Source organism: Aspergillus sydowii, assembly GCF_001890705.1.
Source record: "Aspergillus sydowii CBS 593.65 unplaced genomic scaffold ASPSYscaffold_2, whole genome shotgun sequence".
Taxonomy (NCBI): Eukaryota; Fungi; Ascomycota; class Eurotiomycetes; order Eurotiales; family Aspergillaceae; genus Aspergillus; species Aspergillus sydowii.
The window spans coordinates 926915-939740 of record NW_024467860.1 but is presented as its reverse complement, the minus strand read 5'-3'; the positions used below and the strand labels follow the sequence as shown (position 1 = coordinate 939740).

The 12826-nt window shown below is 52.1% G+C and overlaps 4 protein-coding genes across 4 annotated transcripts; 1 reads left to right on the top strand and 3 right to left on the bottom strand.

Moving 5' to 3' along the window:
- Positions 1-307: 307 nt before the first annotated feature.
- ASPSYDRAFT_54977 (uncharacterized protein) lies at positions 308-2811 on the top strand (the record flags this gene model as incomplete). Its single annotated transcript, XM_040848951.1, has 2 exons — positions 308-955; positions 1468-2811. The coding sequence occupies 2 exons, from the start codon at positions 308-310 to the stop codon at positions 2809-2811; spliced, it is 1992 nt and encodes a 663-aa protein (XP_040705840.1).
- Positions 2812-2840: 29 nt separating this feature from the next.
- Positions 2841-4717, bottom strand: ASPSYDRAFT_27691 (uncharacterized protein; the record flags this gene model as incomplete). Its single annotated transcript, XM_040844424.1, has 2 exons — positions 2841-3077; positions 3122-4717. The coding sequence occupies 2 exons, from the start codon at positions 4715-4717 to the stop codon at positions 2841-2843; spliced, it is 1833 nt and encodes a 610-aa protein (XP_040705839.1).
- A 304-nt stretch (positions 4718-5021) lies between these two features.
- ASPSYDRAFT_54975 (uncharacterized protein) lies at positions 5022-6553 on the bottom strand (the record flags this gene model as incomplete). Its single annotated transcript, XM_040848950.1, has 5 exons — positions 5022-5533; positions 5616-5710; positions 5967-6038; positions 6102-6298; positions 6374-6553. The coding sequence occupies 5 exons, from the start codon at positions 6551-6553 to the stop codon at positions 5022-5024; spliced, it is 1056 nt and encodes a 351-aa protein (XP_040705838.1).
- Positions 6554-6863: 310 nt separating this feature from the next.
- Positions 6864-12427, bottom strand: tpcC (non-reducing polyketide synthase tpcC; the record flags this gene model as incomplete). Its single annotated transcript, XM_040841476.1, has 5 exons — positions 6864-8090; positions 8138-10507; positions 10563-11663; positions 11726-12026; positions 12084-12427. The coding sequence occupies 5 exons, from the start codon at positions 12425-12427 to the stop codon at positions 6864-6866; spliced, it is 5343 nt and encodes a 1780-aa protein (XP_040705837.1).
- Between the last annotated feature and the right edge of the window lie 399 nt (positions 12428-12826).

Sequence of the window (12826 nt, the reverse complement as noted above, 5' to 3'; positions counted from 1 at the left end):
GCGAGTCTGCGATACCTCGGATGGACACCGACAGATCGGGCCCCGAGCTCGGACAATGTATTGTTGCACAGAGCTCATAGCGTACTCTATTTAGGTTATTATCATGCACCAGCATGTATGACAACTTCGCTAACGTCCGGGAATAGAATAGGGGTCAGGCTGGTACCTGCATACCCTAAAATCGAGCCCCGAGACCCGACGTCCCTGTCGCAACAGCACGAGCGATTATAACAGCTCCTCCAACAACCAACATACTATACAGACAGAGACAGCCTCCTAACGCAGATAGATAGGATAACCAGTCTAAATGCCTACATACGCTGTCCTCGGCGCCACAGGCAACACAGGCAGCGCCCTAATCCAAAACCTCCTCCGCAACCCCTCCAACCGCGTCAACGCCTACTGCCGCAACAAGACCAAGCTCCTCCATCTCCTCCCCGAAGTCGCCGACAACAAAAACGTCACTATCTACGAAGGCTCCATCAGCGACCTCGCCCTCATCCACGCCTGCGTGCGCAACACCCGCGCCGTCTTCCTAACTGTCACATCCAACGACAACATCCCCGGCTGCCGGCTCTCGCAAGACTCGACGCAGACAGTCCTCGATGCCCTCCAGCAAATCCGCACCGAGGACGGACCAGATGTAAAGCTGCCGAAGCTGGTCCTCCTGTCCTCGGCAACGATAGACCCGCACCTCTCGCGCAAAATGCCGGGGTGGTTCTTGCCGATTATGAAGACCGCGGCGTCATTTGTCTACGCGGATCTGATTGAGGCGGAGCGTATGATGCGAGCGAATGAATCCTGGGTCGAGAGTATCTTTATCAAGCCTGCGGGATTGTCGGTTGATATCCAACGCGGCCATAGACTGGACTTTGATGAGCAGGAGTCGTTTATCAGTTACTTGGATCTGGCGGCGGCGATGCTGGAGGCGGCGGATGAGGAGACGGGGGTGTATGTGGGTAGGAATGTGGGCGTGGTCAATACGAATGGCAGTGCGAAGTTTCCGCCTGGGACGCCGAAGTGTATTATTGTTGGCTTGTTGAGGCACTTTTTTCCTAGATTGCACAAGTATTTGCCTACTACGGGGCCTAGTTGATGGCACAATGGTATAGACAGTGTATAGACTGGTTAAGATTGTTCCAATAATAATAGGTTAGAGGAGTAAGTGGTAATATGATTCATCAGTCTATCCGGGGTGCTTCAGTATCAGAACTAGAATAGAACATGACGATTCTCCGCTGTAAAGCAAACAAACTCCGTCTCACCGAGACAGCTACTGGACTCTCGGGCATCGGACTTCAAAAGTGCTGGAGGCATATCCGAGTTGCAGGTGTACGTGAGGCACGGTATATATACACAACCCACCACTGTATGTAGCACTTCTACACCACCAAACAGTGCCGCCTCCAAGCAATCCCAATCCCAGTCAACAAATAAAACAACTTTACAACTGAAATGTCGTCCCAGATCAAAATCTCCCCCAGCACCCTGGGCCAAAACAACTACAGCCCCAACTCGCCCTCCCAGTCCGCCCTCGACCTCACCAACCGCCTCCTCCAGTCCAACCACGACACCCTCCACATCTTCTTCCGCAACCTCAACGGCCACAACCACCTCGTCCACAATCTCCTCTCCCGACTCGTCCTCGGCGCAGCCCCATCCCAGCTCCAAACCGCCTACGACGACGACCTCCCCACCCAGCGCGCCATGCCCCCGCTCGACGAGAAAACCGTCTCCCTCCTCTCCGACAAGACCTACTTCAAATCCCAAATCACACAAATCGACCAATACACCAATTTCCTGCGGTTCTTCGAGCGGGAGATTGATGCGCGCGGATGGAAGGACGTCGTTAAGGAGTATGTCTTTTCGCGCGATGCTGTCGCTGAAGCCCTTCTCCCGCTCATGTACGATGGCGCGTACCATTCGGTCATCCATCTGGGGCTCGGGGTGGAGTTTGAACAGCCCGGGGTTATTGCTGAGGCGTTGGCGCAGGCGGCGGCGCATGATTCGTTTGATACGGATTATTTCTTCCACACTGCTGAAAAGAGGGCTTCTGCCGCTGCTGCTGCTGCTGCTGAGAAAGGTTCAAAAGGGGAATCGCTTGTTAAGCTGCTTGGTGAGATCCAGTCGACTCCGAATCTGGTCCAGGCGGGCCGGGTGCAGGGGCTTATCGGGACGATGAAGATGAAGAAGGCTGTTCTTGTGCGGGCAGGGGATCAGATTATTGATATTGCGTCGCGGTTTCGGGTGAGCGAGGAGGATCTGGAGAGGAAGACGGCGGAGGTGTTGAACCTGTGTGCTTATATGGCTGGGGCGGCGGCGAAGAGGGAAGGGTTTGTGGAGAAGATTGATTTCTTCTTCATGCACTGCGTGACGAGCAGTATCTTTTTCTCGGTGCTTGCGAGGCAGGACTGGATTAGTGTGCCGGATCGGGTGCGGCTGGTGGAGTGGAAGGGCAGGCTGGATTTGATGTGGTATGCGGTTTGTGGGGTGCCGGAGCTGGATGTTGATTCTGTGAAACAGTACCAGGGGGAGAAGACGGGCGATGTGAGCTGGGAGAAGCTGTTTCAGCTGGTCAATGAGCAGCATGACGATGGGCATGTGGCCAAGTTTGTGCGGGCGCTGAAGAACGGGGAGGAGGCGTGTAGGGAGTTCGAGGACGAGGAGGATTTCATGGTGAAGGGGGATATGTGGCTGCGGATTGCGAGGATGGCGTACGAGTCAACCATCGAGACGACGATGCAGACAAGATGGGTTGTTATGGCGGGGATGGACACTGCCTGGAGCTGGGTGCCGAAGAGACTCATCTAGTATACACTTTATCTATCTAGCCCTAAGGACTAAGGTACTAAGGTACTAAGGTACTCCAATACAGCATGCTCCACCTCCGGCCTGACAATCTTGTGCGTTGCATTGACAGGAAACCTTTCTAGATTAAGATCCTGCAGGAAAACGACGCCTTGCAGCGCATTCTCCTCCCCAAGGGTGTTGGCGATGTGTCTTTTGATCTCCGTCTCTGTCTTGCTGGTGGAGCCTCCGAGTACTGCAAATGGACCACCAGCGTTGACCACACAGGCCTGCACAATCAGTATAGAACGACACAGGATCAGTAGAGACATACCTGCGTAGACGTGAATTTCTCCAGACAGCTCTCTATCGGAGCCGGCATGACCACAGCGCCCCTCGACTGGATCACATCCTTCTTCCTCCCCAGGACGAACACGATGCCCTTGCTGTCCATCATTCCCACATCGCCCGTGTTGAACCACCACCTCCTGCCTTCGTCATAGAACGAATCCCCCGAAACCCCGTCCAGATACTCCGGGATCGTACTCCCACAGCAAACATGCAACTCCCCCAACTTCTCCCTCCTTGCCACCGTCCCCTCTTCCGCATCCCAAATCCTCACCACTGCCCCCGCCGCAACAGCCCCAACGGGGCTCATCTCGCCGTGGAACGGAATCTTCGTCGTCGATGTAAACGGCCAGACAAACGCCCCGCCCCCGCCTACCTCCGTCATCCCATGGTTAACCACAATTCTTGCTTTCGGAAATAACAGCGCACATTTCTCCAAAACATCCCGCGTCACCGCATCCCCACCAAGCTGCACCGTTCGCACACAATCAACCATCCCCTTCCCCTTTCGCACCACACCGTAAGAATAAACCCGGTTCTCCAACTCCACAGAAACAGAATGCAGCATCGCCGGCGTCAAAACAATAAACGTCACCCGGAACCTCTCAACCGCATCCAACAAAGCGCCCACATTAAATCCATCCCCCGTCATAACGACCGTCCCGCCCTCGCGCCACGTCTGCAGCGTCTGCGCCGGTGCGATTCCTCGTGCGTTATGAGCCTGCTGCAGTACCCGCCCGCTGTTCGTGGGGTTAAGAAGCCAGGACTGGGACTCCAGCACGTGGGCTATCCCGGAGACAAGCAGTGGACATCCTTTTGGTTTTCCGGAGGTTCCTGATGTGAATAGGATTGAATGCGTGCGGGTTGGACTATCGCATCGGGCACAGGATAAGAGCGATTCGGTCTCGGAGGCGTCGAGGGTCGGTTTCGAGGTTGCCAGGGTTAGCAGGGATGTCCAGATTGAGTCCGCTGACGGATATGAAGTGGGTGGATTCGTGAGCGTTATACCGAGGACGGTGTTGTTGTTACCATCCTGCTTAGTATGGTCCGTCGTCGTCGAAGGTAGAAAGATGTTTCTCCGCGCGATATCCAATGTATCTGCCCCCTTTGCATCCTGCACCGCGATAACAGATGGTTTCACAAGCCGGATCATGTCCCGCAACTCGTCATGTCTCGAGATATCGAGCAGGCCCAAGTCCAGAGACACGATCGTCAGTCGGAGAATAGACGCCGTCCATAGCAGGATTGTATATTCAATGCCATTGGGGATGAGCATAAGTATAGTTGTACCCGGCCGGACACCACCACCTAGCATCCCCCCTGCAACCCGCAGCGCCGCGCGATGAAGCTGGATATACGTCCAAGCCAGACAGGTTTCATCTTCACTTTGCTTGTCGGTCAGGGAGGCGAGGTGGTCTGGTGCTTGGTGGGTGCTTATCACTGCGAGGCCGTGGGGGTTTTGACGCAGTCCTCGCTCGATGTGGAGGAAGACTGAGGGTTCATTGACGAGATGGCCGCCGTCGATCTCTGCTAGCTGCTCAGAGGCGGATGGTTTGAAGCAGAAAAGTGAGCGTAGTGACATTTCCCACCAAAGATACCTGAACCGTAGTGGCCAGGTGTGAGAGAGTTGAACCGGGCACTCGAACTGAGAAGAAACAGACGCTATCCTGCGGTGGCCAGTTCCTGTCTGAGCTCGGGATCCATGTTTCGGGGACCGGTTTCATACAGACGGTTGTGTCTTTAATAAAATAAATTATTAGTATATTACATACTGCTAACCGGAGAAGAAAAATAGCGCGCTGTCGGGTCGCAGTCCGTATACTCCAATTTGGCCAGCCCTAACTAACCCACTCTCCACTCAAACCCAACTCCATAGACCGAAATAATCAAACACAAATCCCAATCCCAACAACAGCAGCCATAAGCGGAAACAGACTCCTGACAAGATGCATCCACCCCCATCGCACAATCAACTCCATCACGTCCTCCAGCGTCGCCACATCACCCTCACCCTCACCCTCACTCCCAGCACCAGTCCCAGACCCAGTTCCAGTTCCATCCCCAAGATCCTCATAACTAGTCTGATTCAAATCCCGCATCTGACTTTCCCTCTGTAACCCAAAAAGCACATCATTCGTTGCAGCCATACACACCCACGTAAACGGGACCATGATCACCGTCAAAACCCCGACGAGCGCAGCTTTCCGCCACGGTTTCTTCCGCGAGAGCTGTCGTGCGGCGATGTAGAAGTATATAATTGCAGTCGCGATGGAGATTGTAGGTAGGGAGATGTGTCCGTAGTGGTATGTTCGGACCCATTGGTGGAGGAGTTGCGGGGGGTGGGTTGTTGTGTCGAGCAGGACGGGGACGGTTATTGTGCTGAGGGTTATCATTGCTCCTGGGGATTATGTTAGTTAGGTAATTATCTTTCGTAGGGACTTTTGTTATATATTTAGAGAGAAAGAGTGAAAGCAGGGTACCAGAGAGGAATGACCCCGATACAATAGCGGTGCTTTTGAGAATTGATAGGGATAGGGATGGAGAGAGTTCTGCCATGATGTATGAGGTTGTTTTACTGAAGGGATATTGTAGAATGAGGTATTAGACTATTATATGTATTTAAGGGCATCTGAGGAAGACGTTAAATGCAAGTCAACGAAGTTGTTGTGATGTGTCCGGCTCGGTGACGGAATAAAGGTCCATCATCTCGCTGTCCGACGGTGCGGTCCCAATTCCCAGGCCTCTGTGGGACAGAAGAAGCAACTTGCATTATTGAATATCGAAGAGCTGCAGCAGACACATGTATTACCATGTAAGCACAACCAGGCTACTTCTCAGTATCGTTGAACCCATCAACCTCGACGCCCTTGTCGATGAACTGCGAAATCCACCCGATTGTCATCCTAAATATGTCATAGTTAATAAGATCTTATCAGAGAAAGAAAGAGAGAAAGAAATAAACGTACTTGCTCCTCTTCGTATCAGCAAAATTCTCATGATCCCCGACCAAATGCTCCTTATACCACGGATCATCCTTGATCTTCTTATAGTCCTCGAAGCTGCGAAACACAACCTGGCTGAAGCAGTCGTAGTCGGCGATATTGGCCATCTGCGGGTCCATGATCTGGTACATCAGTTCGCGGGTTGAAGTGGTATTATGGATCTGTGCATTTGGTGAGAAAGATTCGCTTGTTAGCTATAGTTTTCCCTAGATCTGGCGATACGTGCTGGGGCCTACCTGAGTCCAACGCATAATACCATATTTCACCATCAGCCCTGTTGTCAAGGGTGCTGAAACTTCCTTCATGTGTTTCCGGTAGGCTTCTTCGCTCATGCCTGGTTTGCGGTAACCTAGGATTGTGAGGCAGAGGACTTGGTCCTCTGATGATGTCCGTGGTGGGGGGTCTGGAAGGGACATTTTGTTTGCTGCTTGGATTGTGTTGGCTATTGGGGGTGTGAAGCTCTGGGAGATTTGGGATGGATTTCTATATAGAGGTGGAAATGACCCGACCCAAGATACCCGGACAGCGACGGCGAATTATCGGAACATTAATGTACAGTCTGATCCCAGACATTGACCAAACCTACTAGACAATGGTTCCCTAGAAAATGTTGTATATTCGATTTGTAGATCTATATACTCAAACCCTAGTATTTAGGCAGAAAGCAAAGGAAACAGATAAAACAAACAATAGCCGCACGCCATCTCCTCTAAAGCATACTGCCAACTAGTTGTAGTACTCCAACAACCAGCTTCGTAGATCTCCAATGGTGGGGTACTCGAGGAACAAACTACCAGTCACTGTCACTCCAAGCTCCTCTCGGAATTTCTCTGCAATCACCAGACTCATCAAGCTGTCGACTCCGAGATTGGCAAACGAGGCGTCATCCGTAAGATCCGACAGCTCCAGCGCCGCTTCTTTGGAGATGAGAACTAAAGCCTTGGCCGCCACGCTGTCGCTATCTGTTGTTGCTGCTGGTGCCTCGGGCGCGGCGGGAGTTGAAGTCGGAGCTGGAGCGGGAGTAGGAACCGGAGTAGCCAAGGGAGCAGGTGCAGTAGGCTGGGGCTGGGGCTTTGGCTTGGGCGCCGGCGTACCTGACGCAGCTGCGTGAGATACAGCCCCTGCTTCCTCTGGAGCTGTGAAGAATCGGTTGAGCAGGATGCGCGGGTACCGACGAAATTGGATACCACCGCACATGCCAATAATAACCCCGTCTTGCATAATATAGACATCCCCAAGATAGACAGTGGGGTCGTCCTCGGTCGGAATCATCTTAACGTAGGATCGGTATTTGGCGCCTGCAATAAGCGGCTTAGCGAACCGTAAAGAACTCCAGCCTGGCGTAACACAGTAGTTGGACTTGGTGTCTATGGCGTCCGATACATTCATCACAAACCCGGCAAGATGCGCAACACTGTCGATGAAGTACGGCGGAATAGTCCAGGTGCCGCTCTTCTCAGTGGAGAGCTTGATGTCAGCAAAAGCCTCGAGCTCGTGCAGAACAACGGATTGCATTCCGCGGTATTTTTGCGCATAGTCCACAAGGTTATTGGCAAAGAGGAGGTATGCCATATTGTGGTTGAAGCGGTTCGCAACACCTTCTTCTGCAAGGCGCTCGAGGGCTTCAACCCTACCCTCAATCAAGTGCTTGTTGGGGATCCAGGCCTTGAGCCACTCCGAAGCGTCCCCGTAGTAGATGAAAGCGCTTGCAAACGGTTCATCTGCCGTACCGTCGTTGAGGATATTTTGCCAGGTGAGATCAGCAACACCGGAGTTGATATCCGCAGTCGAAATCGTGACCCGGATATATTGGGGTTTCTTAGTGTTCTTCTGGGCAACGAGTCCACGCAAAACCACAAGATTTGCCATGTTCATATCCGGTGCCTTGTCACCCTTAACGAGATTCTTATAGAGGTATCTCCCAAGGGTATACCCAATGTCGGCATGGATGGACTGGTTCACGTTAGTTAGACACCTGAATATTCACTAAGAGCACTTACCGAAGTGACCACACCACATCCGTTCATCTTGTGTCCATGTGCGGCAGCCAAGAAGTCAGGCTGCATCATATCCGACTGCATAACCACTTTACCTGCAGATCCGCTAAAACTCTCTTCGATGATCTGTTGGACGGTTGAGGTTCTCAAACCCGAAGGTATTGAGGGCAAAACATGTCCCTTCTGCTGCGCTTTGAGAGCCTTTTCAGCATCATAGAACGTGTTTCCCTTGGTGAGGGCCCAGTCTCCATTGTACTGAAGCCAGTATGTCTTGTCGTTCCAGGCATAAGTAGGCAGATCCAAGAGCCGCAGGTCTTTCTCGAAGTGGCGCTGGTACTCGTTCCATTCAATGGGCACCCCGGCGCAGTGCAAAGCAGAGAGAGATTGCGTCAATGTTACCCAATTGTTTTCCCCTCGTTTCATGGAGGCTACTGCCACATTGACAGTTGGGAGAGTAGCATTCACAAAGCCTAAGCAGACAGGGTGAGGTCCGATCTCCAACCAGGCTGTGTCTTCATCGACGGTCGAGAAATTCTGAGCCATTTCAAGTGCCGACAGGAAATTGACAGTCTCCCGAGTTGCACGGCGCATGTATTTCGCGTTGATGGTCTTATCGTCGAAAATAACCTTGCCCAATAGTGGAGATATAACGGGCATACTGGGTGCACGGAACAGTACTCCGTTCTTGGCGGCCTCTTCGAATTCGTCGAGGATGGCCTCCGTTTGAGATGAGTGGAAAGCAAATGCCACGTCCAGGCTGGTGCATCGATAGCCACAGGACTGCAACGTCTCGGAGATAATTTCAATCTCTGCTTGGGAGCCGCTGAGCACGGTCTCTTTAGGACCATTGATGCATGCGACCTCGTAGCTCTTGTCCTCCAACGATTTTTCAATATCAGCCAACGGCGCACGTACCGCCAGCATTTTATGGCTGCCGACCTGGCATTTCTCTTCCAATAGCTGCGCCCTTCGGCCCACAAGGAAGAGTGCATCGCTGGCAGAAAGCGTACCTGCCACATGGAAGGCCGCATATTCGCCAAGGCTGTGGCCGACAACAGCACTAGGCTTGACACCAAGTGAGATCCAATACTTGGCTAGAGCAATCTCGGCCGAAACCAGAGCCAGCTGCGTGACAACCGGAGCATGGACATGGTCTTTCGGGTAGCTACCATCCACCACTGGGATGAAAGATGGGAAACCTTGCGCCTGTGCGAGGGAATCCAAGTAGAGCATCTGAGACCTGAAGTACGGCGAGTGGCGGAATAACTCCAGGTCCATTGACTTGTACGATGCACCCTGACCTGTGAAGGCAAAAGTGACCTGCGGTGGCCCAGTTGCTGGTATAGGCTTGTGTGTGTCAATGCTCTCCAGAAATGAGGAAAGTTTCTTCTTTACTTGAGCAATATCGGTGGCGGCAACTGAGGCTCGGTGGTTGTGGTGGTAACGTCGAGCTGTGGTAGTATATGAAAGATCAGCGAGCGCGATCTCCGGGTTGGCTTCCAGATAGGCTATTAGCCGCTCAATGTTCTTCTTGAAGGAAACCTTGCTCTTCGCAGACACATTGACTACATGAGCCAGCCGCGGGTCAACCGAATCTGCCTCTCTCAGTGGTGGCTCCTCGAGGCAAACAGTGGTGTTACCACCAGCGGCACTGAAATTGTTCACCACCGCATAACGTTTCTTGCCTTCCACGCGCGGCCAGGGAACCTTTTGATACGGAATATGTAAATTCCTCTTGTCCAGATCTTTCGGGAATAATGGGTTAAGGCTGTTCTTTATACCCACATGTGGCGGGATCGCATTCTTCTGGTACATTAGCAAGACTTTGAGAAGGGCAGTCACTCCGGCGACAGCCTCTCCGTGTCCAACGTTCGCCTTTACAGCACCAATATGGAGTGGCTGCTGGGCGCTTCGTCGCTTGGTTATTGGAGCGAAGACGTCGGTGATGGAGGTAATTTCCACAGAGTCACCGGCCTGTGTACCGGTGCCGTGCATTTCCACGAAGCTGACGTCTAGGGGGTCAATTCCAGCGGAACTCATAACCTGCCGGTACAAATAACTCTGGGCTCCGGCGTGGGGGTGGGTAATTGAAATGGCCTCAGCTGAGTGATTTGTGGCAGCTGCACGAATGACCCCGATAATATTGTCGTTGTCCGCCTCAGCATCTTCAAGGCGTTTCATGACGATAGATCCCATTCCATCAGCACGACAGTATCCGTCGGCATCGACATCCCATGTTTTGCACGCACCGGGTGTCTTGGAGAGGAAGTGGCCATGGCTGAGACCAGCAAAAGCGTCGGAGTTGGTGAGAACATTCATACCACCAGCTACGACCATGTCGGTATCCCCATTCCATAGAGACGTGCAAGCAGCCTAAATGTGGATGCGTCAGTTATCAAGCAATTAGTTCATGTGTAGATAGTAATACCTGGATAGTAGCCAAGCTGGAAGAGCAAGCAGTGTCGCAACTGAAGCTGGGCCCAGAGAACTTGAAGAAGTAGTTTATGCGTCCTGGGCCAAACGCACGGCAGCCACCTGGGATGAAATAAGTGCTGATTTCTTGAGCTGTGTTAACCTCACGGTAATCATCACTAGCCTGGCCGTAGAATGTTCCAATGCGGTGTAGATTAGAGGCGGGGGTTCGATTAGCCACGTAACCTGCCCGTTCCAGCGCCTCGTATGCAGTAACGATGGCGAGGCGCTGCATTGGATCCGTCTGCTGAGCTTCTCGCGGGGACATATTAAAAAATGGAGCATCAAACAAGCCCGGCTCGTCAATAAAACAGCCGTATGGGGTATGACTCGTATTCATTCTTTTTCCATTCGGATCCCAGTGGGTTTCAACATCGAATCTATCCGCAGGTATCTTCCTGGCTACATCAAGGCCTTGCTCTAGTAGATCCCAGAACTTTTCAGTATCGGTTGCACCACCCGGCATGCGGCAGGACATGCCGATAATTGCGATCTTTGATTGTTTTGTTCCCCGTGGACTTTCGTTATCAGACTTCTCAAGAATCCAAGGAATCAACTCTTCCGTTGATGCCTCGAACCCTTGGAGCTTGCAGCTGAGCGCAGTCCGTAAATCATTGATTGGAACCGAAATGCGACAAACCAACACTTCGCAGTTAGTTGCGGATATTGTGTATGCTTGGTCAACGACGCCCTGGATGACATTGTCCCACAAGATGGGCTGTGTGAGGAGCTCCAAAACTAGCTTTCCAAACAGCCCTTTAGCGGTTGAACATGTGAAGGGTCTACCAGTCGAAGTCTGGTAAATTGGTATTGTGGGCGAGTATACGGCATCTATACAGTCCATGGTTTTCGTGGATATGATCTCACGTGCATGCTGTTGGTTGTATAGATGCTTGGCATGACAAAGGCCACTGTACACGGGGAGGCTCACAACCTTGTGACGCCGGAAGAATTCTGACAATCGCAAAACACGCTTAATTCGCGAAGGGGGCCCGCTTATCGTGACAGAGCCTTCGCCCCATGCGCTGATAAAGATCTTACTAGGTTGCGGAGTGTTCTTCGAGGGACCCGATATTAGCCATTAGCCCTAATACGGTTCTAGGGCCCGAAAAATCTCACCTCTCTTGCATGAATAGCGTCAAGTTCCGCCTGCACTTCTTCAACCTTGGAACCAGGGACAACCGAGGCCCAAGTGTCTGGGGAGCCCGACGTATCGCGAGGCTCCAGATTCTGAGAGATCTCGTCTACCAATGTTCCGAGACGGAAAGAAACCCGTACTACCTCGGCACCCGTAGCTGGGAGATCGGCTAATGTAGAGCATAATGATACAGCAGCAGTTGACAAAAGCCCAAGGCCCAGACCAGCTAGATACGTCGACACGTTGTGTAGGTCAAACCGGTCAGGAGTGTTCTCATAGTAGCTACAGAAGTTAGTGACCTCGCGTCATCAGGTACCCAGAGTAGATTGACATATATACCCGATCAGAGTTGCTATTTCAAGGACACAAAGGAGAACACCGTCCAAAGATCCACTTAGAGGACCTTTGCGGAGCTCAGGGTAATCAGCGAGATTAAGAACGGTTTCGAAGGCAGGAACTAGAGCTTTGACAGAAGCCGGTAATTGCCGTACTTCATCACGGACAGCGATTGTAGCCTCATCGATAAATCTCGCGAGTATCGGGTGTTGTCTATCTTTACTGTGATTGTACAGGCGGCGGAATAGCCCTTGGAGGTCATCTTTGGGGAATTCGTTGCTGAAGTAAAGAAGTTTCATCTTGGAATATTCCGCTTGGGAGTCTGATTGAGGTGTGTACACGGACATTCTGGAAGACAATGCCTTCTGGAAGCGGATGAGCCACCGGACCCTGTGTGTAAGCGAAAGTAAGGCCGTGAGTTCACAGGAGGCGGCGCTGACAATGATCAAGGAAATGAATGTGCAGATCTGAGGTGAATGCAAGAGAGACTTTGTTGCACCAGGCGAGATTTATTGTGATCAGGAAAGATTCAGGTAGGCCTGCCAAGCGATAAGCATCAATATCGGCCAATTTGGATCCAGCGGCGTTCGGTGATGGATAGTATTCTGGACTCGTACTCGGAAACCAAGGTCCCCGGTCGGAGTCCAGCCCAATATGCGGCTGGCTGAGCGATTATTGGCAATGCCGATGGGGCTGATGTAGTGTAATCATTCTTGTGCCACGGCTCGACTAGATATTCCCAAGGA